This window comes from Balaenoptera musculus, chromosome 13 (assembly GCF_009873245.2).
Source record: "Balaenoptera musculus isolate JJ_BM4_2016_0621 chromosome 13, mBalMus1.pri.v3, whole genome shotgun sequence".
NCBI classification, from domain to species: Eukaryota; Metazoa; Chordata; class Mammalia; order Artiodactyla; family Balaenopteridae; genus Balaenoptera; species Balaenoptera musculus.
The window spans coordinates 26,118,959-26,146,843 of NC_045797.1; the positions used below are offsets into that span (position 1 = coordinate 26,118,959).

The 27,885-nt window shown below is 42.6% G+C and overlaps 1 protein-coding gene across 4 annotated transcripts in view; it reads right to left on the bottom strand.

Moving 5' to 3' along the window:
- Window positions 1-27,885, bottom strand: part of SLC4A5 (solute carrier family 4 member 5) — a 126,789-nt gene that overhangs the window by 79,671 nt on the left and 19,233 nt on the right. For 3 of the 4 annotated variants that reach the window (XM_036873620.1, XM_036873619.1, XM_036873622.1), the window contains exons 2-3: window positions 16,689-16,769; window positions 11,478-11,648 (exon numbers count right to left, since the gene is read on the bottom strand). In XM_036873620.1, coding sequence (XP_036729515.1) covers window positions 11,478-11,648; window positions 16,689-16,767 — 250 coding nt within the window. In that variant the 5' untranslated portion in view covers window positions 16,768-16,769. Of the gene's footprint in view, window positions 1-11,145; window positions 11,184-11,477; window positions 11,649-16,688; window positions 16,770-27,885 lie in introns of all 4 variants that reach the window. The other variant, XM_036873621.1, reaches the window with a different exon arrangement.

Below are 27,885 nucleotides of genomic sequence, written 5' to 3' on the forward strand. Positions count from 1 at the left end.
CCCTCTGGAGAAAACCAGCCAGCTGTACAAATGGGGGGTTTCCACTGTTAACAGGTCTCAGAAGTACAGCCACTTCCACTCATCCTTGCACTCCCTTTCCCATATTCCTCGATGCCACCACTAACATTTGCTCCTCTCTGCAAGCCTCTTGACCTATCTCTTATCCCACACCACCAAGAAAATAAGACCTCCGGGCATGAAATCCATCAACTTCCTCCTTTCCAGTCCTTCTGTGTCCTTACCACTGCTGCAGTCTATCTCTGAACAAGAGTTCTTCCTCTAGCCTATCTCTGGCCCTGTCTATTCCCTTCTACTGGATCCTTATTTCGTCAACCAGCCTTTCCTTACCTGGGTCTTCAACTTCTCTCCCTCCACCCTCTTTCTCTCAACTGATAAACAGCTCTTCCTACCATGAAGCACCTTCCCCTGATCCTGCCTGCCTTCTAAGCTCTGCTGCTCTCCTTTTCCCTTCTCTCTCCTCAACTTATTGAAGGGGAGGTCTACACTCGCTGTCTCCACTTCCTCCTTACCTAATCACTTCCCAACCTGCTGCAACTGATTCATCCCCACCACACTAAGGACATTGACTAAGGCAGAGATTTTAAACTGGCAGCTCAAAGATGTGTTTAATTCAGCCCTCATAGAGTATAAAAGTTTTTGAAATTGTTGCTAATACAAAGAATTATGAGATTGCATATAAAAATCTAGATTTCTGACTTTTCTTGAAAATTCAGATACTCTGATATTCCTACCTGGCAACACTCAGTTAGAGCTGAGTGATGGATGAGAATATGCATTTTAGTTTGCCACAGTCCCCACTACTCCCTATTATTACCCTGCTAATCTCATTTATGCTAAGCACCCAAGTTTACAACCCTGCTCTCAGATCTCTCTTGTTGTTCTATTCTCAAATCAATAAGTCAATAAAATCAATCAAACCTACGACACTGTGAAGCTATGGTCTGGCTTATCTCTCTGGGACATGAGTGGTGCTGACTGGTCCCTCTGAACTGAAATGCTCTTGGTTCTCATAAGATAGCACTTTCTTGATATTTTTTCCTATCTCTTTGAGGACTCCTTCTCAGCGTCCTTCCCTGGCCCTGCTTGCATGTCTCACTTAAATCTTGATCTTCCCCAGGATTCCTCCTTGGCCTTCTTGTCTCCTCTCTTTCTACACCCCCACTGGACCACCTCATGTTCTTTTTGGTGTCACCCTATAGCCGAGGTCACCCGTGTCTCTAGGTCCTGACTTACTGAGCATTTCCGACTGCCAGCTAGACTGCTCCATCTGGGAGTTCTCCAGCCTTCTCGAGTCAGTCTCAACATATTCAAAGCAGCCCTGCCTCCCGTCTTCCGACACCCCAAACTTGCCCTCCTCTGTTTTGATTAATAGTGCTCCTGGCTACCCAGCCATCCAGAGGAGAAATGTCGGGCTCACTCCTGAAACTTCCTTCTCTCTCATCATCCATGTGCAATCAGACACTAACGTCTTCCACTCACTTCCTGACTATTCTTTAGCTCTCTCCCTTTTTCCCACCATTGCCACCACCTTTGTTCAGGTTCTCATTATCTCCTATTCCTATCATCGCAAGAGCCACCTACTGCTCCCACGGGCTCTGCTTGCCCCATCCATCCTATTCCCTATGTAGCAGCAGAGTTTGCTTTAAGACATTTCAAACGTGTTCACATGGCAAACTCCTGGGAGTCATGGTGCTCTTTGAACAGCACCATAAAATATTGTGCATATGAGTTAGAAATAATTTTACTAGCAGAGAATACTACCAATTTATCTGTATATAGCTCAATGGACTGCATTTATTTAAATGGATTTTTATTTCCGAGTTTTTCTACTACTTTAAACTTAGTCCTTTTTATTGACTTATTGATTATTGACACTTGCTAGCAGACGTCAAAGGTTTAAGGAAATCTTACAGATGAAAATTTAACAATTGAACAAATAACCTTATTTTTTCCTTAAACTGGGAGAAGACTATGACTGCTTGATTCTGAGAGGGCACACCAATTCTCCATAAGATCAGAGTTCAAGAACTACTCTTTTAAAATATAGATTTGGTCATGTTACTCTCCAGGTGAAAAACAGTCAATAGCTCCCTATTACCTAAAGCCTAGGGTCTATGACATGGCTCAAAACATCCCTCATGATCTGGCCCTAACCTGCCCTGGTAGGTTCTGTCATGTTCCTCATCCAGACACCCCAGACTCCAGCCACCCTGGACCCCGGATACTCTGGACCGCAGGTACCCTGGACCCCAGCCACCCTGGACACCAGCCATCCTTAAGCCCAGACACTGTGGACCCCAGCCACATCAGACCACACACAGTTCTCTGAAGAGGAGAGCACATCACTCCTTGGACCTTTTGTGCCTACCATTCCCTAAATCTGCAATCCCCTTCTGCCTTCAAGGCCAAATAAGAAGGCAAATAAATGGAACAGTCATGAAATGATGAGACCCGACAGAGAGGGGGATGCCTGAACCAGCCCTGTCTGGGGCATTACCTGCTCCCTGGAGTAGCTGAGCGCTGGGGTCTCCGGCTGTGGACACTGCCTCTGGCCCCAGCCTGTTTCTGCTGCTGCCACCCTGGTTGCTGCCTTCACACGTCCTCTTCCCCACCAGCAGGGCACAACAAACTCACTTTTGTTTCCAGTTAAGCACCAGGGGAGGTGTGGGGAGAGGAGAAGAGGGAGAGGGAAAGAGAGGGAGAGGGGGAGGGGGTGGGGGGAGAGAAAAGGAATGTATGAAAGACTGGGGAAGTGGAGAGAGGGTTGTATGTGAGAAGATGTAGTAAGCATGAGAGGAAAAAATATTGAGAGTGAATTAAAGATACTGTGAGTATAAGAGAATTGTGTGTGTGTGTGTGTGAGAGAGAGAGAGAGAGAGAAAGGCAGGGGGGAGAGGGAGAGAGAGCTCTCAGGTTCTCAGGCGCGGTGGGGAGAGAAGGGCTCTGTGGCCGGGGCAGCCGGGTCCCCACAGCAGCAGGGGGTGGCAGCTGCAGGCTCGAGAGGACTGGCAGAACTGCCCCTTTCCCCCTCCCCCATGGGCCCTTCCTGCCGAGCCGGGGGCCCAAGGGGAGCCCAGGCACCTCTCCTCAGTCCCCTTTATAGAGGCAAAGGTAGGATTTTCCTTGAGACTCCCCGGGGCCTCCTAAAGGGCCTTGGCTGCAGCTGAGCCGGCTAGAGCAGGGCCTGTCCTGGCCCGTGGATTCTCTCAGCCGCACAGCCCCAGGGTGGAGGTGGAGTTGTAGGGGGAGAGGTGCTGGGGGGGGGTCTCATGTTCCACAGCAACCACGCTTGGTCAGTAATATTCCATGCAGCTGGCTTCTCTCCTTCCCCAACTTTAAACCCAAACTCCTGACCCTTCCCCTCTTAGTCCGCTTCGAAGACAAAATGCCAACTATCACTCAGTGGGCATTTTCCGAGAGCCCATGGACAGTGGGAACGGGTCACTTCAGGGTGTGTGCTGAGCCCTCCTGGGGAATTATTTTGCTCTGCTAAGAAACTCCTAATCTCCTGGGTTTGGTTCAACAAGTGCTTACTGAATACTTACAGTGTGCCAAGGTTGATTAGAGGTCATGAGTGGCTGCTGCTCCAAGGAGCTCTGAACCCTGAATTCACTAAGTCTCAGAGCTGGGAGAGAGCTTAGCGATGGATGAGAGGGTGAGAGGATGAGAAATCTGAGACCTAGTTTACAGCACAGAAGGCCCCACCAGGCCCCAGGTTAGGACAGCAGTCTGCTGACGCCCTCACCCTGCACTGCCCTGCGCTCCCTTACCATGTCTTCATGCCTGAGGCTCAAGGATCAAGTGTACCCACTTTAAAGCTGAGAACATAGCAGCAGAGGGTCAGGGCTGTGTATTTAGGTGCGGGGCCCCCACCAAGGACTTCCTGCTTTGGTGGGCTCCTTAGCAGGGCAGGGCAGTGAGTAGATGGGCCCCTCTAAAGGTCCCAGGCTCTACAGCTCGTACCGCACTGTGGCTGAAGTCGGCCCATTTCTTCCTGAGCACCACGGGGCAGACCCTGCATGCTGCACTGAGTCAGGGGCTGTGGGTGACCTCGAAATCCCAGAGGAACACCCAGAGAGAGATCACCAAGGACGCCAGAGGATTCTCTCTACTCGTGTGGTGCTTTAAGAGCCCAGACCTACGTTCAACTCCCGACCCTGGTAATTACTAGCAGTGGGATTTTGGCAAGGCATTAAGCAATCTTAGCCTTAGTTTCTCCATCTATAAAGTGGCTATAATCACACCTGCTTTACTGGATTGTGGTGGCCATTAAATGAGATGATATATGTGACGTGGTTGGCACAGTGCTTGGCATATGCCAGTTACCCAGTAAATATCGCTATGATTGATGTTGCCAACAGGTCTGACACTTTCGTCCCTAATAACCCTTTTAAACATTCCAAGGGCTCAATCCTTTTCAGCTTCTAAATACCTGTTCTACCCCTCCCACTCCACCCTGAGGCCCTTCCCTTCCCTCGGGCCCACAGAAGCCTAGCTCTGTGAGCTGGGTTCCTGCATCAGGGCCTCAGTGCATCTCGAATGCACTGCGGGCCCTTCACGCAAGTTAATCTGCAAATGAGAAAGGCCACAGATAATAGTCCCTTGATAGCTCACAGCAAGAATCACATAGCGATGGCCCAACTGGAGGTATGGACTCAACCAGCAGTTTCTGGGAGAAACCTAACCTCCGCAGGAGCAAGCTTCAGGAAACACACGAACAGACGCACACAGAATCGTGCTTTTACTGGGGGCAGGGAGGGGGGCACCTGTCCAGTCATTAGTTGAGCAAAGCACAAAATCACCGTGTGGCCTGCAACCTGCAAGTCTTCAACTCCTAGAAGAACCAGGAGGCGTTTAGCACCACCAGGAAGTCAGCATGAGGGCTTGGACCTAGGGTCCTCAGTTCTGATTGCTTTCAGAGGTGCTCTCTCTCAGCTCACAGCATGGACACTCTAAATATTTGCTAGATGAATTTCACTGCTTAACATTCATGAGTATAGCAGCTGGGACTAGCCTCAGCAACAACAAGGAAATGGAGCTGGGTAGGGGACCAAGCTCAAGGCCCCCGAGTACTGGGGAGTGGGAGAGACAGAAACTGAGGGCTCCGAAGTCATGCTTGCAGTCATTTGAGGTGGTTTTCAAGAGCGGACTGGAAGACTCCAAGTCATAGTTTCATGGTCAGTAGGGTTTTTTTCTAGAAAGCAGTCCATAAACTCAAAATATGCTCTCTGGGAAGGAAGAGGAGAGAATCTGCGGACTTGTAGTGTTTATGGGAATCCATCCTGTCGTCAGTAGCTTTGGGGTTGTCTGCCGGCCCATACAGTCCCCCACCCAGAGGATGACTCTTTGGTGGCCGTGTTTGTGGAATGCTTGACCTGTGCCCCTTCGCCATGGTTAATTGGACCAGGAACAGTTAATCAGACACCTGACTCAAGCCTGGAAATTCTGAATTCGGTTTCTGAGATAGCTGGGCGTTTCTTGACGGTTTCTGAGAGAAGGAGCATGTAAAATGGAAGCTGAGGGCACAGAGAGGCAGAAAAGGCTACAGAGAGAGAGGAATAAAGCAGACTTACAGGAGAAGCAGGGGGAAGGCCATGAGTCCCAGAGAGGGTGCCCATCCTCCTGCTGAGCCTGGTTGGTTGTTCTTTAGGGACTGTGAGAAACTCCTTTGCTCTTACAGTATAAACTATCTCTCTCTCCCCCCACCCCCTCACTCCTTCCTTGCTCAAGACAGCTCAAGTAGGTTTCTGATACTTGTGATCAAATTACCATCTTAATCATGAGTCTCCCTTATATGAAATTCTAGGGTATGGAGATTTTCTTCTGTATACCTTCTCAAGAACTGCAAGTGTAAGTGTTATAAAAGAATGTTAAGTCTAGCTAAAGGGCTATACTTAGAGGCGATGGCCTTTGTGTTTAGCTCAACACATTGTGTGTCTTTAGCTGTGCAAAAATGGGTGTTGAGCTAAGGTGGGCAGAGGGAAATTGATGTGACTGAAAGGGAGGGGAGTGAGTGTATGTGTTGGGAGGGAGGGGAGAAGCTGGGGGGTGGCTGAAAACTGAGAAGCAGGAGATGTGATGGAACTGGCGAGGGGGAGTGGGGGTGAGGTGGGAGTTGCCAATATGGTAGGAGGCTGAAACTTCAGAGAAAAGTGGCCAATAGGAAATTTCCTGTGACCAGGGGATTTTAAAGGAAGGGGATATCTAGTATCTCACTTTAAAAATTGTGTATCTCTGCAAGGTAAAACTGCTCCCTGGTTCTGAACTTCAAGAAAGCCTGCTGCTCACTTGTATGTGGTATGTGACCAATCTGGGGAAGACCAAAGGAGGACTGAACCCCATGCCTGAGCTGGAGCTGGAGGTGAGGGCAGAGGTACAGGAGGTGAGACACAGCGAGACTGTGAGCCCAGCAGGCAGGACTTGGAGCTACAGTGATACTGAGACTGGAAGCCGCTGGAAGTTCACAGAAATTTAGGCAGAGGTGAGGACACTAACTCTCAAGGAATAAGGTAAATCCAGCTAACATATATGGGTTATAATAACTTTGTATTTATTAGATCTTTCATTGGTTCACTTGCAAACTGAGCTTTAAACCCTAATTTCCCCTTAAGGTCTTAAGGTCACTAACTCAGGATTCTCTTCCAAAAGGGGTTTTTGTTTGTTTCTGCTTTTGTTTGTTTGAATGCTGTCTATGTTGATAATTCCAGGAAATCCAGGTTTTAAGATGTCAAGGGCAAGAAGAGAGGAAGAGCAAATACAGGCTTCCTCTGGGAATTTTGAATTTGCCTTCCTGTCTGCCCAACCTCCCCCTCCACACACACACCGGGGTGGGGCGTGCCTAAAAGGCCTAGGATGATATTCTTTCCCCCTTTCCTCCCTCCTGTTCCCCTTTGTCTCTGCTCCTCTCTTTACCACTCCTTCCCAGAAACAAGTTGGTAAAGTAGACAGAGGAAACCACCTCATTTTAAAGCTTCAAACTCTAAAAGAAATCCAATTGTCTTTGCTCCTACGTTGCAAACACAGCCTGTCTCAGGAGCTCCTTAGTGGAGCAGATGCTTTAGAGGTAAATTTGTCTTCTGTCCCAACACTTGCTCCTTCCTCATCAGAAATGGGAAAGAGGGACTTCCCTGGTGGCGCAGTGGTTAAGAATCCACCCGCCAATGCAGGGGACACGGGTTCGAGCCCTGGTCCGGGAAGATCCCACATGCCGCGGAGTAACTAAGCCCGTGAGCCACAACTACCGAAGCCCGCGTGCCTAGAGCCTGTGCTCCGCAACAAGAGAAGCCACTGCAATGAGAAGTCCGCACACCGCAACGAAGAGTAGCCCCTGCTTGCCGCAACTAGAGAAAGCCCGTGTGCAGCAACGAAGACCGAATGCAGCCAAAAATAAACAAACAAACAAATAAGTAAATAAAAAGAAATGGGAAAGAAAGACCCCATGAAATCTAAAGCCTTTGGAACCATATGAGGCTCAAACACCTGGCTAAAAAATAGCCTTTCTCTCCCTTACTGCTCATCTTGGGGTGGTTTTGATCTTTTAATGACCCTAGAGTTGTTCAATACTTGGCAAGTAGAAGAAGACCTTAACACTTTTTCACACCCCTCCCACCAGAAGGATCTCATAAGCTTCTCAGTACGAAGGACAGCAGCCAAACCAGATGTCCACTCATAAAGGAGTGCTTTTATTTTTTATTTATTTATTTTTGGTTGTGTTGGGTCTTCTTTGCTGAGCAGAGGCTTTCTCTAGTTGCGGTGAGCGGGGGCTACTCTTCATTGCGGTGCGCAGGCTTCTCATTGTGATGGCTTCTCTTGTTGCAGAGCACAGGCTCTAGGCATGCAGGTTTCAGTAGATGTGGCACGTGGGCTCAGTAGTTGTGGCTCGTGGGCTCTAGAGCACAGGCTCTGTAGTTGTGGTGCACGGGCTTAGTTGCTCTGTGGCATGTGGGATCTTCCCAGAGCAGGGCTCAAACCCGTGTCCCCTGCATTGGCAGGCAGAGTCTTAGCCACTGCGCCACGAGGGAAGCCCAAGGAGTGCTTTTAAATTGGGTTAACATAGATCAGTTGAAGTAACATATGTCAAGTGCCTGTCATGCACTGTGCACCATGCGAAATACTTCATGTCTGTTTATATTTCATCTAGGAGCTCACAACTTAGTGTGACCAACATCCCAGTTTGCTTCGGACTGACCGGTTTTAGCACTGACAGTCCCACGTCCCATGTCCTGGGAAAGCCCTCCATCCCAGTTAAACTGAAACAGTTGGTCACCCTACAACAATCTTTCACTCTACAGATGAAGGCGCTGAGACCCCAGTGCCTACACACCAGGTTGGGCTTGGTCGGCCTCGTTCCTCTTAGATCTTGGCTCCGGTTCTTAGCACCAGCCAAGAAACGCCAAAGGGCAGCCATATTTCTACAGCTGCTCTTCACCCTCTTGCTCCTAATAGCTCTCAAGAGGTTCTCAGAGCCAGAAAATGCATTCTTTCCAGGGAAGGAAGCATGGCGCTTGCTGATTCTCACCACAGCTTGATGGTTCTATTCCCTATATATGCTCTGCTGGAGTCAAAATTGATTTGCTGCTAAGTACTGACTTCCTAAATTATATTCATATTGGAGGAAGGGGTGGTAAGGAGTAGGGGGATAAACAATCCAACTGCTATGGCGTATCATATTATGGTATAACTACTACCTACCTATCCCTGTCATCATAAGGCAATTTGGCTGCTTAAAAGGGTGTAATTCTCAGCCCATATCCAACATGGTGACTGACCAGTGATAACTTACAAAGGACAGTAGTGTAGTGGAAGGGGCACACACAGGTTTTAGAGTCTACAGACTTGTTTTCAAATTCTAGTTTCACTGATTACCGCTGTATCACACTACATCTCTTCAAACCTTGATTTCCCAATCTGAAGATGGGGATAATAATATCTCCTTTTTATTAACACTATACATTTAGTTAACAAAATTACAGTGAAATACCATTTCATGGTACGAATTCTTGTCATTGTTTTGTGAGGCAGGAACTAAAGGAGTCACCTGTCAATCCTTCATCTGCACAGCCTGCTTTACTCTCAGGCCTAGCTCTGTCTAGCCACCTGCCTGGCCAGCACCCACACCCTCCATTCTGCATGATTCCCCTCTTCTGTAGAGCTAGGTCCCACTTGGACTTTGTGGTCAGCTAGACCGCCTGCCTGGGCTGTCTGAATGGATTCATAGAATAGACAGGACACTCAGAGAGGGAAAACATATGTGGTCAGTTGCCCTACAGCAAAGAAAAGTGGCAGATTCAGGCAATTATCCAGATGATGCAGTAAAATTACTTGGGCACTGTTTTGTTTTCCCTTCCTCGGGTCATTGTTACTGACGCTGGGATGTGGTGGAGCAGGGTTTATATTTGCATCATACACACAAAGCCCTGTTTGGTTTGAAAGAAGTGAAGGACTGAGGGGTGAACCTCTACCACCCCTAAGAGAATGGCCGGAACAAGCTCAGCCCCCATGGGCTACAGAAAACTCACGGTGGCTGTTGACTTCGCTAGCAGGCTTTGTGGCTCCCTTAAGTCAGCATGTCTGGAACTGTGGTCTGGAAAGTATTCTTAGGGGTAGGTGGGATCTATTAGAATTTTTTAATTTCATGTTTCCATTTTGATGATAATCTTAAAAAGATTTCTTTCATTACATATAAGGGCGAAACTTTTCTGTTGTTATAATTCAAAAATGTAAGATACTTTTATGGAATAAAACCTTAATTAAGATATTATTTCTCAAACTGGGATTTTTATGGTCCCCTGGGGCTCTACAAATGTACAAATGCATTTTCATGGGTCCACAACCTCTTTTCCCTTTAAAAGGGGTTCTTACTTTACTCCCGCTTGAAAGACATGGCCTGAAATTTCCTGTCCTCCTAGGCCCTCCCATTCTCTCCCCTGTTCCACAGCCATGCCATGTGACGTGCATGGGAATAGCAGGCTGTGAAGAGAATGAACTGAATGTGCAAATGTACCAAAGGATTCTCCATTCCCTCCCCTTTGGTTTCCAGTTAAAACCAGTGTCCCCTTAACCAGAAACCACCAAAACAACATAAAATCCACCATTCATGACCACTTCTGTGATGCACCATGTTGCATCAACAAATACCATTTATTAGACCTCCTCCAAACCCTTTGATCAGAGAGCACCAGCTCTAACCCACTTTCCTCTTCCCTGACTCAGGAAGGATCCAGCAGACTCAACTTTGGAAGGGTGATTTCATCTCTGAATGTGGTGGGGTGACAGGAGAATGCCCCAGAGAGTGAGTGGGAGGCATCCAGGTCCAACATGGGGAGCAGGCCTTCCCACCAGGCTTGCCCTCCTTTGGGTCTCTGATATGTCTACCCCTGAACATGTATGTGTGCACAAGCCTGTGTGTGCATGTTTGCGTGTATGTGTGCACATGCATATTTTAATCAAAGCTTATCTCTTAAACTAGACACCTCCAAAGGACTCCCCATTAACCCCTCTCCCACATAGGCACATTTACTTTGGAAAAGTCACAGGCCTTGGTAGACTTGGTGCCAATGACAGCAGTTGTTCAGGGCAGTGCAGGGTTGGGGGTGACTCAGATGGCCTTCGCAAGCGTGTATGTCAGGTCTCCTACAGTAATGTTAAGAGGCTGTTACTGCCTCTGACGTTCTTTTGAAGGTTTAGATGGTAAAATAACTCATTTTGCCTTGCTCAAGACAGTGGAACTATATAGTAGAAACCAATTAGGTACCATTTATTACGCAGATTTGGGATATGCTGCAGGTGAAATCATTTCCCTAGAAACAGCGAAGGCTCAAAAGGATAAAATGTCACAGTTGTGCTCTAATCTTTTCACTCCTCTTAAGATTGATACTTTTCTTTCCACAGGAAGGAACAAAAGACTGATTTTTAACCAGCCCAGAACTGATTTCCTCAACAGCAGAGGAAGGCCTCAGGGGCTCTGCTGACCTGGGAGAAAGCCTCCAGGACTCTGCAAGCTGAGGAGCAGGGTGCCCAGACAATTCCAGACCATTCCTTCAAGCTCAGGTGAAGAGCGAGGGTGGAGGGAATGCAATAAGGAATTCAGTTTACTGAGCACAACACCTCACGCCAGACACTCACGTTTGTTATTGGCTCTTCGGGCAACGGCTGTGTGGCCCCTAGGAATTTGGAAACAGGAAATAATTCTGAGAATTAAACTGTGAAATCAAGGCAGAATGGATCAGAGCAGAGGTCTCAGAGTCACCAGAGAGGAACAGGGGCTCAGCCTGACTAAAGGCATCCCTGAGCAGAGAGGCTGGTCTGCCGTGGCAGCAGAGCAGAGGGGACTGAGAGGCCTGAGCAACATGGGGCGTTCCTCACATTCTCCAGAGAATCCCCCTGCCCTGCCCTGCCCTGCCCCATCTGGACCACCCAGCAGATGGCTCCCCAGAATGGTCCCCTCAAGAACTCACGTGTCCTGCTGACATGATCCACAGTGCTGCCGGCACTGGCCAGCCCCTGCTGCGGCTTGTCTGGCCGCAAGCCCCAGCGGACCTTTTGCAGGCCTGAAAGATGTCCCTTCTGGTCTCTTTTCCTGTGAGGGTAACTGGGGACTGAAAGCCCAATGTGGATGGAACGGCAGTCTGTCGGCACAGAATCAAAGAGAAGGTAGGTAGAGTTACTGAAAATTGGCATTTCTCCTTAATATTTTCCAGTTACAAAGAGCTGAGGCCACTGAAGAAGATCAGAAGACATAGGATTCCTGGACGGGGCCACTGGGCTTGATAGAATTCCAACTCTGAACCAACTCCCCAGTTGCTGGAAGGGAGACCCTTGGCCCTATAGTTAGAATTCTGTCAGAATGAGCAGGACTCCCATCTCCCCATTCTTGCTAGTCCAGAGCAGCAATAAACACATATGGTTTATGACACGTGGTCCAGGAGAGAGGCCCTCGGTGGGTCACAGATTTAGTTCAAAATGCCAAGCCCCGGCTTCAATTGTTATGGGAAAGCCATATGCATTTCCTTCAAGGGCCATTTTTACTAACAACCAAGGACTATGTGAACTACTACTCATCAGAGAAGTGAGTTATTAAGGATTTCTCAAAGCTGGTTTTGTAAACTAGAATTTTCAAGAACTAGAGCTACCAAGAACCCTAATTCAGAATTCCACTAAGAACCCTGGCTGGTATGTAAATCCCCCACTAACTCTGTGCACAAAGAGGCAGCTAGAATTCCCTCAGACCTCAGGAAGGACATTCTGCCACCAGTCTCTCATCTGTATTGTCTTGAGTTGGTCAACAATCTTTAAAATAATTAATAGTTTTCTTAGTACAATTTTAGATTTACAGAATAATTGAGCAGATAGTACATGAAGTTCCATGTACCCTACCATATGCCACCTCCAGTTTCCCCTATTATTTTTTTAACTTGGGATGTGATTGGCATATAATATTGTATTAATTTAAGGTGTACAACATAATGATTTGATATACGTATATCTGCAAAATGACTACCACAATAAGTTCAGTTAACATCCATCACCACACATAGTTACAAATTTTTTTTCTTGTGATGAGAACTTTCAAGATTTAGTCTCTTAGCAACTTTCAAGCATAAAATACACTATTGTTAACTACAGTCACCATACAGTACATCACATCCCCATGACTAATTTATCTTATAACTGAAAGTTTGTGCCTTTTGACCACCTTCACCCAATTCCTCACCTCACACCCCCAGCCTCTGGTAACCACCAACCTATTCCCTGTTTCCATGAGTTTGGATTTTTAGATTCCATGTATAAGTGAGATCATACAGTATTTGTCTCTCTGTCTAAGACACTTAGCATAATGTCTTCAAGGTCCATTCATGTTGCAAATGGCAAGATTTCTTTCTTTTTTATGGCTGAATAATATTCATATGTATATCACATTTTCTTTAACCATTCAACTGCTGATGGACACTTAGGTTGTTTCTATGTCTTGACTATTATAAATAATGCTGCAATGAACATGAGAGTACAGATATATTTTCAAGATAATGATTTCATTTCTTTTGGGTATATACTCAAAAGTGGAATTGCTGGATCATACAGTAGTTCTGTTACTAATTTTTGAGGAATCCCCATACTGTTTTCCACAGTGTCTGCACCAATTTGCATTCCCACCAACAGTGAACAATGGTTTCCTTTTCTCCACATCCTTGCCAACATTTGTTATCCCTTGTCTTAGATGATAGCCATTCTAACAGTTGTGAGGTGATATCTCATTGTGGTTTTAATTTGAATTTCCCTGATGATTTAATGATGTTGAGCACATTTTCAAGTACCTGTTAGCCATTTGTATGTTTTCTTTGGAAAAATTTCTATTCAGTTTCTCTTCCATTTTTAAATTGTATTTTTGTTTTGTTTTCTTTTTCTATTGAATTGTATGAATTCTTCATATATTTTGGGTATTAACCTCTTATCAGATATGTGATTTGCAAATATTTTCTCCCATTCTGTAGGTTACCTTTTCATTTTGTTGATAATTTCCTTTGCTGCGCAGAAGCTTTTTAGCTTGACGTAGTTTAACTTTGTTTTTTATTTTGTTGCCTTTGCTTTTGATGTCAAATTAAAAAAAATAATTGCCAAGACTGATGTCAAGGAGCTTACCCCTTATGTTTTCTTCTAAGAGTTTCATGGTTTCAGGTCCTACGTTCAAGTCTTCAATCCATTTTGAGTTGATTTTTCTGTATGGTGTAAGATAGGGGTCCAGTTTCATTCTTTTGCATGTGGCTGCCTAGTTTTCCCAATATCATTTATTGAAGACACTATCCTTTCCCCATTGTATATTTTGGCTCCTTTGTTGTAAATTAATTGACTATATATGTGTGGGTTTATTTCTGGGCTCTCTATTCTGTTCCATTGATCTGTATGTCTGTTTTTATGCCAGTACCATACTGTTTTGAATACAGTAGTTTGTAATATAGTTTGAAATCAGGAAGTGTGATCTTCAAGCTGTGTTCTTCTTTCTCAAGATTGCTTTAGTTATTCAGGGTCCTTTGTGGTTCCATATGAATTTCTGGACTGATTTTTATATTTCTGTGAAAAAAAATCATTGAAATTTTGATTGGGATTCCATTGAATCTGTAGATTGTTTTGGCTAATATGGACATTTTAACAATATTAATTCTTCCAGTCCATAAACATGGAATATCTTTCCATGCATTTGTGTTGTCTTCAATTTCTTCCATCAATGTCTTACAGTTTTCAGTGCACAGATCTTTTATCTCCTCGGTTAAATTTTTTCCTAGGTATTTTATTCTTTTTGATACAATTGTAAATGGAATTGTTCTGTTAATTTCTCTTTCTGAAAGTTCATTGTTAGTGTATAGAAATGCAACTGATTTTTGTATATTGATTTTGTATCCTGCAATTTTAATTAAAAAAATTTTTTTTAGTTCTAACAGTTTTTTGGTGGAATTTTTAGCATTTTCTATTTATAATATTATGCCATCAGCAAATGGAGACAGTTTTACTTCTCCCTTTCCAATTTAAAAATTTCTTCTTCTTGCCTTTTATTTCTTTTTCTTGCCTAATTGCTCTGGCTAGGACTTCCAGTACTATTTTGAATAAAAGTGGCAAGAGTGGGCATCTTTGTTTTGTTCCTGATCTTAGAGAAGAGCTTTCAGCTTTTCATCATTGAGTATGATGTTAGCTATGGGCTTGTCATATATGGTCTATATTATATTGAGGAACATTCCCTCTATAACCAGTTTGTTGAGGGTTTTTTTTTTTTAAATCATGCATGGATGTTGAATTTTGTCAAATGCTTTTCCTGCATCTATTGAGATGACCATATAATTTTTATTCTTCATTTCATTAATGTGGTGTATCACATTGATTGATTTGTGGTAAAAATTTTCCCTAGGGCTGGTCAACAGCTATTGATCATTATGACTATTTCTGAAGCCCAAGAATAGCAACTAAAATTTGAAAGTCTGTGGCAGAGTGGGAAATTGGACTTTGTGTTCTTACATCAAGATCTACACTAACTTTGTGAGGGGTTTTTTGGGGGGCGGTTGTTTTGTTTTTGTTTGTTTGTTTGTTTTTTTCCCCTGGAGGAGAGGGCTACCTGTTGGCTCAAACTCCTGAAACTGACATACTAGATGCCTGGGCATCACTGACTGCACATATCACACTGAAACCAAATGAAGCTGAAACTTGAAGAAACATGTCTAGGCCTTTTAGAGACATGTTGAATGCCCACTCTGGTGAGCAGATTCTGTGTTAGTCTACGCTGGCTGGTGCATTACTAGGCACTGGAGAGTAAGGTTACATGGATGTCAGTGTCCAAAGCTCTTTAGAATCCCAGCTCACCCCCACCTTATCCTACTGCTTGCTCTTCCGGACCCTCAGTCTCTCATGGGTGTAATGAGAAATTTAAGGTAGATATCTTTATGAAGCGCAGCCTCACTTCCTAGTGAACCAGTATCAGAATGACTGGTGCATCTCCTTCCTTCTCTCTCCTACACTGAGCCTGAGCAAGCTGTAATTTGAAGTAAGCCATGGACACCAATATTTAGAGATAAGTAGTTCTACTTTAAAGGTTTAGCATATTTGGTTCTTTCAATGATGAGTTCCTATTCTCCACCCTTGAGGCCAGGATTGGAAATGAGAAACAGCAGATGTATCAGAAAGGCCTCTACCAAAAGTTAGCTGTCCTGGGTGCTCCCTGACTTGTTCTTCACCTGCTGTATGGCCATGCACATCTGCTTCTCTGGGACTCAGTGTTCTCACCGATAGTGCAGGAATAAAAATTCTTTCTCTACTGGCTAGGCATGGTTCTTGAGAAGATAGAATGGAATGGTGAATGGGAACATGATTTTGGGAATTGTGAGGGGTTATACAAACAAAGAGCACCCTTTTTAAAAAAATCAGGGGGATGGTTGTCAGGGAAATATTTTCTTTCTGCCCTGGATCTAACTTGTCTCATTTTCTCCACTATAACCATCAGAGTGTGGCTGTTTAGCTGGTGAACTGTAGGGAATCACTAGCCCACCCCCAGCTTTTTTCTTTGCTCTGCAGGACCACTCTTCTCACTGTGAACATCTTGTACTTTGGCTCAGGACAGTGCCAGCTCCTCACTGCATTCTTCTTCATCAACAGCCCCAGAGTGGCTCTACACATTCCTCAGCTCAGGAAGCATCCAGCTGGACAGGAAGATTACTGTCTCCCTCCCAAAGGGCTGGGGTAGTGCCTCTTCATAAACTCTGTGGCTGCTTTTCTGTAGAATGTAGGATACTTAGGGTCTCTGAGTGAGCAATTCTGGAGCAACAAAAATATCCCCACTCAATACCCTCTTCATTGGTTTAACCTGAGCTGCCATTTTTAGAATCTATAAAAAGTTGATATTTGACATTTAGTATGATTTGTAGAGCTTGTAAAATAAGTGAGCTTAATTTTGTGATGGAGAAGCTATGCCGTAATCCTAGTACCAGTTACCTGCCTCCAACCTGACCACGTGGTCCCTTTAAGACATGGTTAAGGCTGGTCTCACCAGATCTAGAGGAGACACTGTGGGTGAGTCAGGGAAAGGGACCAACTCTCTAGTTTCCCCAGCTGGAAGGGCTGTTATAAGGATATCCAAGGAATTCCCAGACCCTCCGAGAATTTGCATCAAGTTCTCAAGGTGACCTTACCTTCCTGATCCTGACATCGTCTCCTGTAGTTAGTGGGGTCCAGCTTCCCTACCCCAGCCTTTTCCTCCTCCACCTTCATAACTATAAAGTAAAAGATGAACACAGCCTCAAAATGTATATGACACAAAAAGGTAAAATTTCAAGGAGAAATGGTCAAATTCATACTCATAGTGGAAGACCTTAGTGCAGATGAAAAAAATTAAGACAAAAGAACATATAAACAAATTGAGGAATCTCAAATATATATATGTTGGGGAGATATATATATAAGAGAACACACTTCTTTTTCAAGTACAAATGGAACATTTACAAAGAGAGCACATATACTAGGTCTCAGGAAAGCCTTAGTAAATTTTAAAGAATCTGTATCATACTTCTACAGTAAAAAAACAAAAAACAAAAAACCCAAAACTATACAGATTATCTGTGGCTTCTGCATCCATGAATTCCACCAACCATGAACCAAAAATATTTTTTAAAAATATTCCAGAAAGTTCCAAAAAGAAAAACTTGAATCTGCCACACACCAACAACTATTTACATAACGTTACATTGTATTTACAACTTTTTACATAGTATTTACATTGTTAGGTATTATAAGTAATCTAGAGATGATTTAAAGCATACAGGAAGAGGTGCCTTGGTTTATACACAAATACTATGCCATTTCATATAAGGGACTTAAGCATCGCAGATTTTGGTATGGAGCGGGCGGTCCTGGAACAAATGCCCCACAGATACCAAGGAATGACTGTATATATAAATAAATATATAAATATATATTTATATATATGTGTATAATAAATATATTATATATACATATATTTGGAAACTAAAAATAATTTCTCATGATGGGCTTAACAGGAAATCACAATGGAACTTATTACATATTTAGACTTGAATTACAACTTGAAACTTGTGGGATACAATATACTTTGAGAAAAAATGGAGAAAGGAAAGAAAGAGGGAGGGAGAGAGGAAAGTAGAAGGAAAATAAATGTGATAAGCATTTAACTAAAGAACCTAGAAGAAAACGAGAGAGAAAAGAAAGTAGAAGAACTTAAATATAAAAGATGAAAGCAACAAATAATGAAATAGAAAGCAACTGAGCATAGAGATGGTTCATGAATCTAAAGGCAATTATTTGAAAAGATTATTAAAATAGGCAAACCATGCAAGACTAATCAACAAGAGAAGAGAATATTCATACGTAAACAACATTTGGAATGAAAAAGGGATGTAACTAAAAATATAGTAGAGAATTTAAAAATTATAAGTGAATGCCATGAAAAACTTCACGCCAATACATTTTAACTTAGATAATAATAACAGCTACTGTTGCAATGTGCCAGGCATTATTTTAAATGCTCTGCTCTGCGTGTATGACTTACTTGAATCTTCGCTATAAGTAACATTGTTGTTCCCATTTTACAGATGAGGAAACTGAGGCACAGAAGGCATAATTGACTGCTCAAAGGGGGGAACAGCAATTCAAACCCAGACTGCCTGTTTCTGGAACTATAGCTCTTAGTCACAAGGCTAATAAACAGATATTTGATTAGAAAAGTAATAGAAATGATCAAATAACTTTAAAGAATTAGAAACTCCAAATTAACCAATAACTGAAATGGTTACGGGAAAGGCATCACAACCAGTCATATATTGATAATTATTGAAGCTGCTTTGTAGGGACAAAAGGATCATCATATTATTTTTTCTATTTTTATTAAGTTTGAAAATTTTCTGTAATGAGAAGAAAAATAAACACCAGAAGCATATAGTTTGGTTTTTTTTTAATGTTTTATCTGAACCTTCAAGTATATATAGTCTCTAACTTATACAAAATTGTTCTCAAAAGTAGAGAAAGGGGAGTTGGAAGTAGTCGTTACACCTGAACACCAGGAGAGAGGATGGGGCCGAAAACAGGAGAGTTGGTTGAAAATCTTCATAAGGACTAAGTTAAACCCTCAGATCTTGCTCCTAGGTTCAGTCTCCTAGAATGGCTCCCCTATCCCAGAAGATGGAAAGTTAACTCACATGGCCCTTGGATAGTTGAGAGCAAGAAGGTGTCATTTCACTGGGGGAAAAAAGGATTTAATTAAAGATAGTGAGCCACTCAGCCCTCTCCTAGAACAGTAATGAAGCTTACACACTCCAGGAAGGAGACTGGAGGACTTAAAGATTCTGACATTTTGGAGATCTCTAACAAAATGGTTAGGGCTCCACCCAATTGCCCACCTTGAGTCTATCATTCAAGAAGTCCAGGCTGTCAAACAGCTGTTTAGCAGCTCCACTCCAAATTATGATGGCCAGCAGAATCACCAGAATGACACAGACCAAAACAAACAGGAAAAGACGAAGTCCAAGAAAACAGGAGCACTGCAAGCAGCCAAAGAACCACTTAAAAACCATATAATTAACATCTTCAAGTGGACTAGAAAAAAACATTGTATCCATGACAAAAAGAAAAGCAGAATTCTATAAACCTGGAACTTTTAAAGTATAAGAAAGAACTCTTGGAAATTAAAGAGATGTTAGAAGAAAATTTTCAATACAAGAGTTGGAACATGAAGTTGAAAAAATACATCAGATAACAGAGCACAAATACAAAGGAAAATTTTAGGAAAAAGACAAGGAAATCAGGGGATCAATCCAGGGGTTCCAAAATCAAAGTAGTAGGAGTTTCTGAAAGAGAAATCAGGAAACATGGTAGAGAGGAAATTATTAAGAAAATGACATAAGAACACTTCCCAGAACTGAAAGATTTTAATCTCCTGATTGAAAGGGGCTGCTGAGAGCTCAGAAAAATAATTTTTTTAAAAAAAATCCACTCCAGGACTTCCCTCGTGGCTCAGTGGTTAAGAATTCTCCTGCCAATGCAGGGGACACAGGTTGGAGCCCCGGTTGGGGAAGATCCCACATGCCATGGAGCAACTAAGCCCATGCGCCACAACTACTGAGCCTGTGCTCTAGAGCCCGTGAGCTACAACTACTGAGCCTGCACTCTAGAGCCCGTGAGCCACAACTACTGAAGCCCACGCGCCTAGAGCCTGTGCTCTGCAACAAAGAGAAACCACCACAATAAGCCCGTGCACTGCAATAGAGTAGCTCCCGCTCTCCGCAACTAGAGAAAGCCCGTGCGCAGCAACGAAGAAGACCCAACACAGCCAAAAATAAATACATACATACATACAAAAAATCCACTCCAACTCACATCATCATGAAGTTTTAGAATATTACATATAAACAGAAGACCTTAAAAGCTTCCAGAATAAGAATATAATTCACCTACAGATAATCCACCATGAAAACTGGCATTGGGGCTTCCCTGGTGGCGCAGTGGTTGAGAGTCTGCCTGCCAATGCAGGGGACACGGGTTCAAGCCCTGGTCTGGGAAGATCCCACATGCCACGGAGCAACTGGCCCCGTGAGCCACAATTGCTGAGCCTGCGCGTCTGGAGCCTGTGCTCTGCAACAAGAGAGGCCGCGATAGTGAGAGGCCCGCGCACCGCGATGAAGAGTGGCCCCCACTTGCCACAACTAGAGAAAGCCCTCGCACAGAAACGAAGACCCAACACAGCCATAAATAAATAAATAAATAAATAAAATTTTTAAAAAAAATTCTAAAAAAAAAAAAAAAACTGGCATTGATTTCTGAATAGCCACAGTGGAAGCTATAAGACAAGGGATTCATGCCTTCAAAACTGAGGAAAAATTATTTCCAACCTAGAATTCCAGTCCTAACTAAGCTATCAATCAAATGTGAGAGTAGAATAAGGACATTTTCAGACATGAAATGTCTCAAAAATTTTCTCAGGAAGTGATTGAAGCAAGATGAAGGAACATCAAAGAAAGGAATATGGCATCTGGGAAATGCGATTCACCACAAAAGATTGGCACAGGTAGGTCCTAGGAGGGGAGCTGTGCAGCAGTCCAGGGAGCAACAGGTGCATCTTAGATCAGGCTCTGGACAGGATGTCTCCAAGGAGAACCTAGAACTGATCAATTATCTGGATGTATTTGACTATTTCGACAGGGTACCGAGATTCTACCAAGAATAAAGAATTGTAGAAAGGAAAAGTAATCATGGTACATTATGCAAGTCAACTGTGAGCAAAATTTATACAGTCATAATAAATAAAAATAAATGTTAATTTTAAGAAAAATTATGATATAAGCAAAGTTGGTTTTCCACTAATATGCACCAGTATGGCTTCTGTTTGTGGCTGGTATCCATTCTTATTGGTTAGTGTTGGTGCCATATTGGTTGTGAAATATTTTGAACGTCCCCACTGGATATAACTATTTGGGGATGATGGGGAAACAAAGTGGGGCTGTGTGCATGGAGGCACGTGTGGAGGACACTGCTAGCTACCTGCCTGATGTCTGTCCCCTCTTCTGTTCTTATTTTGTTCAGGGCAGCAATGTGGCCAACTGAAAATAATCATTTCCCCCAGATGCCCTTCAGCAATCCCTCTCTAAAGAGATATAGGTGAAAGAACCTGGAGAAAGATTCCCTTCCTGGATAAATCCTCTCCAAAAGAAACCCCCTTCATTATTCCTTCTTCTTCCTCCCTCCCTGAATAGGGTTGCTAGATTTAGCAAACAAAAATACAGTTTCTCCAGGTTAAATATGAACTTCACATACACAATAAATAATTTTTAGTATAAGTATACCCCATGCTCTATTTCTTAATTAATTAATTTATTTATTTATTTATTTTTGGCTGTGTTGGGTCTGTTGCTGCGTGCAGGCTTTCTCTAGTTGCGGCAAGCGGGGGCTACTCTTCGTTGCAGTGAGCAGGCTTCTCATTGCGGTGGCTTCTCTTGTCGTGGAGCACGGGCTCTAGGCGTGCGGGCTTCAGTAGTTGTGGCGCATGGGCTTTGTTGCTCTGTGGCATGTGGGATCTTCCCCGACCAGGGCTCGAACCCGTGTCCCCTGCATTGGCAGGCTGATTCTTAACCACCGCACCACCAGGGAAGTCCCCCCATGCACTATTTGAGACATACTTATACTAAAAAACTATTCACTGTTCATCTGAAATTCAAATTTAACTGGGCAAACTGTATTTTATCTGGTAAACCGTATTATATCTGGCAAATTATATTTCATCCTTATATCTAGAGCCTGGAACATGATGCCTGGAAGTGCAGCAGCCATCTTGTCATCATGGGAGTGAAGGCTATATGCTGACTATGGACACAAGGGACGAAGGAGCCTGTGTCCTTAACATCTTCAGTGAACCACTCTACTAGCACTGGACAGCCCACACTTGGACTTCTTTTTACGATGAAAAATTAAACCACTAAATTTATAGTTAACTTTTTTGTTACTCAAAACCACAGCTGAATTAAAAGACTCTGGGCAAATAAGATTGGGTTCTGCTAGTAAGGAAAACTGGGAGAATGGGCACTGAGTGCTCATCTAGAAGTGTCTGCTACACTTTCCAACGTTTGTTCCTTCCTCTCCTTGCCTGTTTATAGAACCCCATTTTGCTCAGGTAGAGACATAGGGCCCTTGATTGCTATACATACCTTCCCCAACCGCAGACATAAATTGTGATCTGTCTAAACCATTCATTGTAATCTTACGGCCCTTGGCCAGCAAATGATCTTAGGAGTAGTCATGTGACCCTACCCTACCGAGCCAATGAGATTTAATGGAAGTCTACTAGGTAGGGTTTCCAGGAAAACTTTTATCTTCCTAATAAAAAGTGACAGACACAGTTAGAATGCATGTTTTGCCCTTTACCTTCCCCCTTTTCCTGCACAGACTCTAGGCATGAGACTTCTAGATGAAGCAGTCATCTTGCAACAATGATGTGACAGGTATGAAAACCAAAGGCACAGGCTAAGGACAAAGCAGAAGGCTAGAATAAACTTGGGCTCCTGATAAAATCACTGAGCTCTAGACTGTTTATCTCTGGTCTTCCTGTTATGTGAAAAGAAAAAATCTACCTAGTATATTTAAACTACTAGCCAAGTTTTATGTTACTTTTAGCTGAAGGTCTTCCTAACTGATACATAATGGAAAGCTATAGGGAGTTTAAATGAATTAACTAGATCTCTATGTATCACGTGTATAAAGCTCAGTAACATAATGAATTAAAAAAGCAAGTTGTAAAAAGATACAAACAAAATGACATTATTTATGTAAAACTTTAAAACACACAAAACACTGCCAATGTTATTTATTGCTACATTTATAAGTAATAGAAGCATAAAATCATGCAGAGGAATGAGACACACTAACTTCAGTTTACATCTGGGGACAGGTAAGGTTTAATGGTGATGTTTCAGCTGTATCTTTGATATTTTTGATAGATAGATATAGATATGAAGCAAATATGATAAAATGTTAACATCTGCTAATTCTGGACAATGACATATAACTATCATTCTACAGGTTTGAAATATTTTATTATTAAAATTTTAATTTTTTAAATAAATAAGATAAATAATAAATAAGATAATTCCCCAACACTATGACATAGTAGTCTCAAATAATATGGGCCAACTGAGTACTCTACACAAAGAATGATTGGGAAGAAAAATCCTCACACTTTGATATGTCATTATGAAATTTTAGAATATTAAGTGTGAAGAAAAGAAAAGTCCTAAAAACTTTTAAAGAAACAGGAACAGGTCACCTATAAATGAATAAAAATCAGACTATCAGAAGACTGCTCTTCAGGAACTTAGACAAGAGAAGATGCCGGACCAATGCCTTCAAAATTCTGTGGGAGAATAGTTTCCAGCCTAGCATTCTCTATTCAGCCAAACCACCGGTCAAGAGTGAGGGTAGAAAACAGTTTAGGATATGCAAAAAATTATTTCACTTCTCTCTCATATCTTCTTAGGAAGTTATGTATGTATAATATATATTACCTCCATGAACAAAGAAGGGGAAGACAATGGGATCCAGGAGAGAGGGGTTGAAACAGAAGAATAATGAAGGAAGGTCCCTGGACAACAGCTGTGATATAGCCCTAGAGAGCAGTCAGTCCTCAAAATAGCTAAAAATGAGGTTTCAGAAGGAACCACCAAGGGAAAGATGAAATTCAAGAGACCTTATACACTCCTTGAGAATTTGAAACAACTTAAGGAAGTGACAAAGACAGAAAGTGCAAAGAGGAACTTCCCTGGTGGTGCAGTGGTTAAGAATCCACCTGACAATGCAGGGGACACAGGTTCGATCCCTGGTCTGGGAAGATCCCACATGCCACAGAGCAACTAAGCCCATGTGCCACAACTACTGAGCCTGCGCTCTAGAGCCTGTGAGCCACACTACTGAGCCCGCGTGCCACAACTACTGAAGCCCACATGCCTAGAGCCTGTGCTCCACAACAAGAGAAGCCACTGCAATGAGAAGCCCACACACTGCATAAAGAGTAGCCCCCACTCGCCGCAACTATAGAAAGCCTGTGCACAGCAATGAAGACCCAAAGCAGCCAAAAAATAAATAAATAAAAATTTTAAATTAAAAACAAAAGTGCAAAGAAAAAGAAAGGCAATTAGGAACACCAGGGAAAATTAAAACTGTAAGAAATAAAATGTGATTATGGTATATACATAATCATAAGAGCATAAACACTGATTTTTAACTAAAAACAGCAATGATATATCTACATTGGGAGGATAAAGAAGAGGAGAAGGGTGTTGTGTATGATAGTTAAATAGTCACCTGTAGGTGACTGATATCTAACTTTGATAACTAGCAGGAGATTTATTATCATTATTATTATTATTTTTGTTTTTAGAGGGGTGTAGGTAACCAACAAAAAAACCTAAAAGAATTCCAAGTGAGAGATCAAGATGGCAGGCAGGAAGACACTGGGTTCACCTCCTCCCATGAACACATCAAAACTACAACTAAGAAATAGAGACACAGATGTAGAGAACAAACATATGGACACCAAGGGGGGAAAGTGGCAGGGGGTGGTAGTGGTGTGATGAATTAGGAGATTGGGATTGACATATATACACTAATATGTATAAAATGGATAACTAATAAGAACCTGCTGTATAAAAATATACATAAAATAAAATTCAAAAAAGAAGAAATATTTACTAACTTTATGAACCAACAAATGAACTGCCTTCAGAATCTTTATTACAATAAAATTTTTCCTCAGTTGGGGGGGTGGGAAACTACAACTATATAGGGACTTCCCTGGTGGTCCAGTGGTTAGACTCCATGCTTCCACTGCAGGAAGCACAGGTTTGATCCCTGGTTGGGGAACTAAGATCCTGCATGCTGCACAGTGTGGCCAAAAACAGAACAAAAAACCCTGCAACTATATATAGAGTGAATCTCACTGAACTTGACCTGCGGACTGGCAAAACAGCTCTTCTACAACCAAGTTGTAAAGAAAGATCCACATGGAATCTGGTAGGAAGGGAGGAGAAGCAATCTGCTCAGGATCTGCACACCTGGAAGGAGTGAAGCTAGCTCCAGGGCAGAGACCACCATTGCTGAGGCACACATCTCTGTGCACACTTGGGAGGGTGCAGGGCCATCCCAGCAGTGTGGCACCAACCCCACCAGCCCCAACCCAGCCTATAACCAACGTGTGCACACTGGGGAAAGAATGAAACCAGCACAGAAGTGCAGCCCCAAGCCCTCAGATCCCAGGCATGCCTTCAGTGAAGGCCACCACACATGGGAGAAACAACTCCCTCAGGGTTCCTGCTTGAGCATAGGATAAGCCATGGCTTCAACCAGACTCTGGCTGTAGCCCTTCCAACTCCATCCCTACCTCCCACCAAGGTTGTGGTTGCCAGCACACCCTGGGAAGATACTGTCTTTGCTTACTTCAGATCCAGCTCTCCCACCAAAGCCACTGGGCACACACAGGCTGCACAGGGAGCTCCTACACAATGACATGCCTTCAAGACCAGGATAAGTAACTGTTCACCTAATTTCATAAAGACAGAGAAAGATAAACAATATGAGAAGACAGGAAACTATGTTTCAAATGAAAGAATAAGAGAAGGAAAAAAAAAACACGAAAAAACCCTAATGAAACAGAGCTAAATAATTTACTGATAAAGAGTTCAAAACAATAAGAATAAAAATGTTAAATGAACTGGGGAAAAAAATAGATGAACACAGTGAGCATTTTAACAAAGAACTAGAAAATATAAAAAAGAACCAGGGAGAGCTGAAGAATGCAATAACTGAAATGAAAAAGCCACTAAAGGGAATTAATAGCAGATTAGGTGATACAGAAAAACACATAAGTGATCTGGAAGATAAAATAATGGAAATCACCCAATCAGAGGAGCAAAAAGGAAAACAAATTTTTAAAAACAAGAATAGTTTAAAGGACCTCTGGAACAGCATCAAGCATACTAATATTCGTGTTATAGGGGTCCCAGAAGAAGAGAAAGAGAAAAAGGTAGAACATGTGTTTCATGAAATTATGGCTGAAAACTTCCTGAACCTGAGGAAGGAAACAGATATCCAGGTACAGAAATCACAGAGAGTTGCAAAGAAGATAAATCCAAAGAGACCCACACCAAGACATATTATAATTAAAATGGCAAAAATTTAAAGAGATGCTTCTAAAGGCCACAAGAAAAAAAGGAGTCACATACAAGAGAAACCCCAGAAGGCTATCAGCTGATTTTCAGCAGAAACTTTGTAGGCCAGAAGGGAGTGGCATGATATAGTTTAAGTTCTGAAAGGAAAAAAACCCTACAACCTAGGACACTCTACCCAGCAAGGTTATCATTCAGAATTGAAGGAAAGATAAAGAGCTTCTCAGACAAGCAAAAACTAAAAGAGTTCATCAATACTAAACTGACCTTAAAAGAAATGTTAAGGGGTCTTTTCTAAGTAGAAAAGAAAAGGCTACAACAAGAAATAAGAAATTATAGGAAGGGAAAAATCCCACTGGTAAAGGCAACTATACAGTAAACACTGAGGCAACTATACAGTAAAGGCTGAGGATCAATCATTTAAATAACCTACCATGAAGGTTAAAAGACAAAAATTGTAAAAATCAATAGCCATAATAAACAGTTATGTTTATTATATGTTTACTATAACCATAATAAACAGTTAAGGCATAGACATGAAGATGTAAAATATGACACCCAAAACACAAAACATGGTGGGGGAGTAGAAAAATGTAGATCTTTTAGAGTGTGTTTAAAGTGAAATGATTACCAGTTTAAAACAAGTAGATATAGTTATAGGTCAACCTATATGAACCCCATGGTAACCACAAATCAAAAACCTATAATAGGGCTTCCCTGGTGGCGCAGTGGTTGAGAATCTGCCTGCCAATGCAGGGGACACGGGTTCGAGCTCTGGTCTGGGAAGATCCCACATGCCGCGGAGCAACTAGGCCCGTGAGCCACAACTACTGAGCCTGCGCATCTGGAGCCTGTGCTCCGCAACAAGAGAGGCCGCGATAGTGAGAGGCCCGCGCACCGCGATGAAGAGTGGCCCCCACTTGCCGCAACTAGAGAAAGCCCTCGCATAGAAACGAAGACCCAACAGAGCCAAAAATAAATAAATAAATAATTAAAAAAAAAAAAAAACCTATAATAGAAAAAAACCTATAATAGATAAAAACTAGAGAGAAAGGAACACAAACATAACACTAAAGAAAATTGTTAAACCACAAGGGATAAGACTAAAAGAAGAAGAAAAGAACGGAGAAGAACTACAAAAACAGGTAACAAAATGGCAATAAATATACATCTATTAATAATTAATTTAAATGTCAATGGACTAAAAGCTTCAATCAAAAGATGTAGGGTAGTTGATTGGATTTAAAAAGAAAGACCCATCTATATGCTGCCTGCAAGAGACTCACCTCAAAGCTAAAGACACACACAGACTGAAAGTGAGGGGATGGAAAAAGATATTCCATGCAAACGGTAATGAAAAGAGAGCTGGGGTAGAAATACTTATGTCAGACAAAGTAGACCCTAAAAAAAAGTCTATGATAAACAACAAAGAATAGCATTATATAATGATAAAGGGATCCATACAAGAAGAGGATGTAACATTTGTAAATATATGCACCTAATATAGGAGCACTAAATATATAAAGCAAATATGAACAGACATAAAGGGAGAAATTGACAGTGATACAATAATAGTAGGGATTTTAACACACATTACATTAATGAACAGATCATCCAGACAGAAAATCAATAAGGAAACAGTGGCCTTAAATGA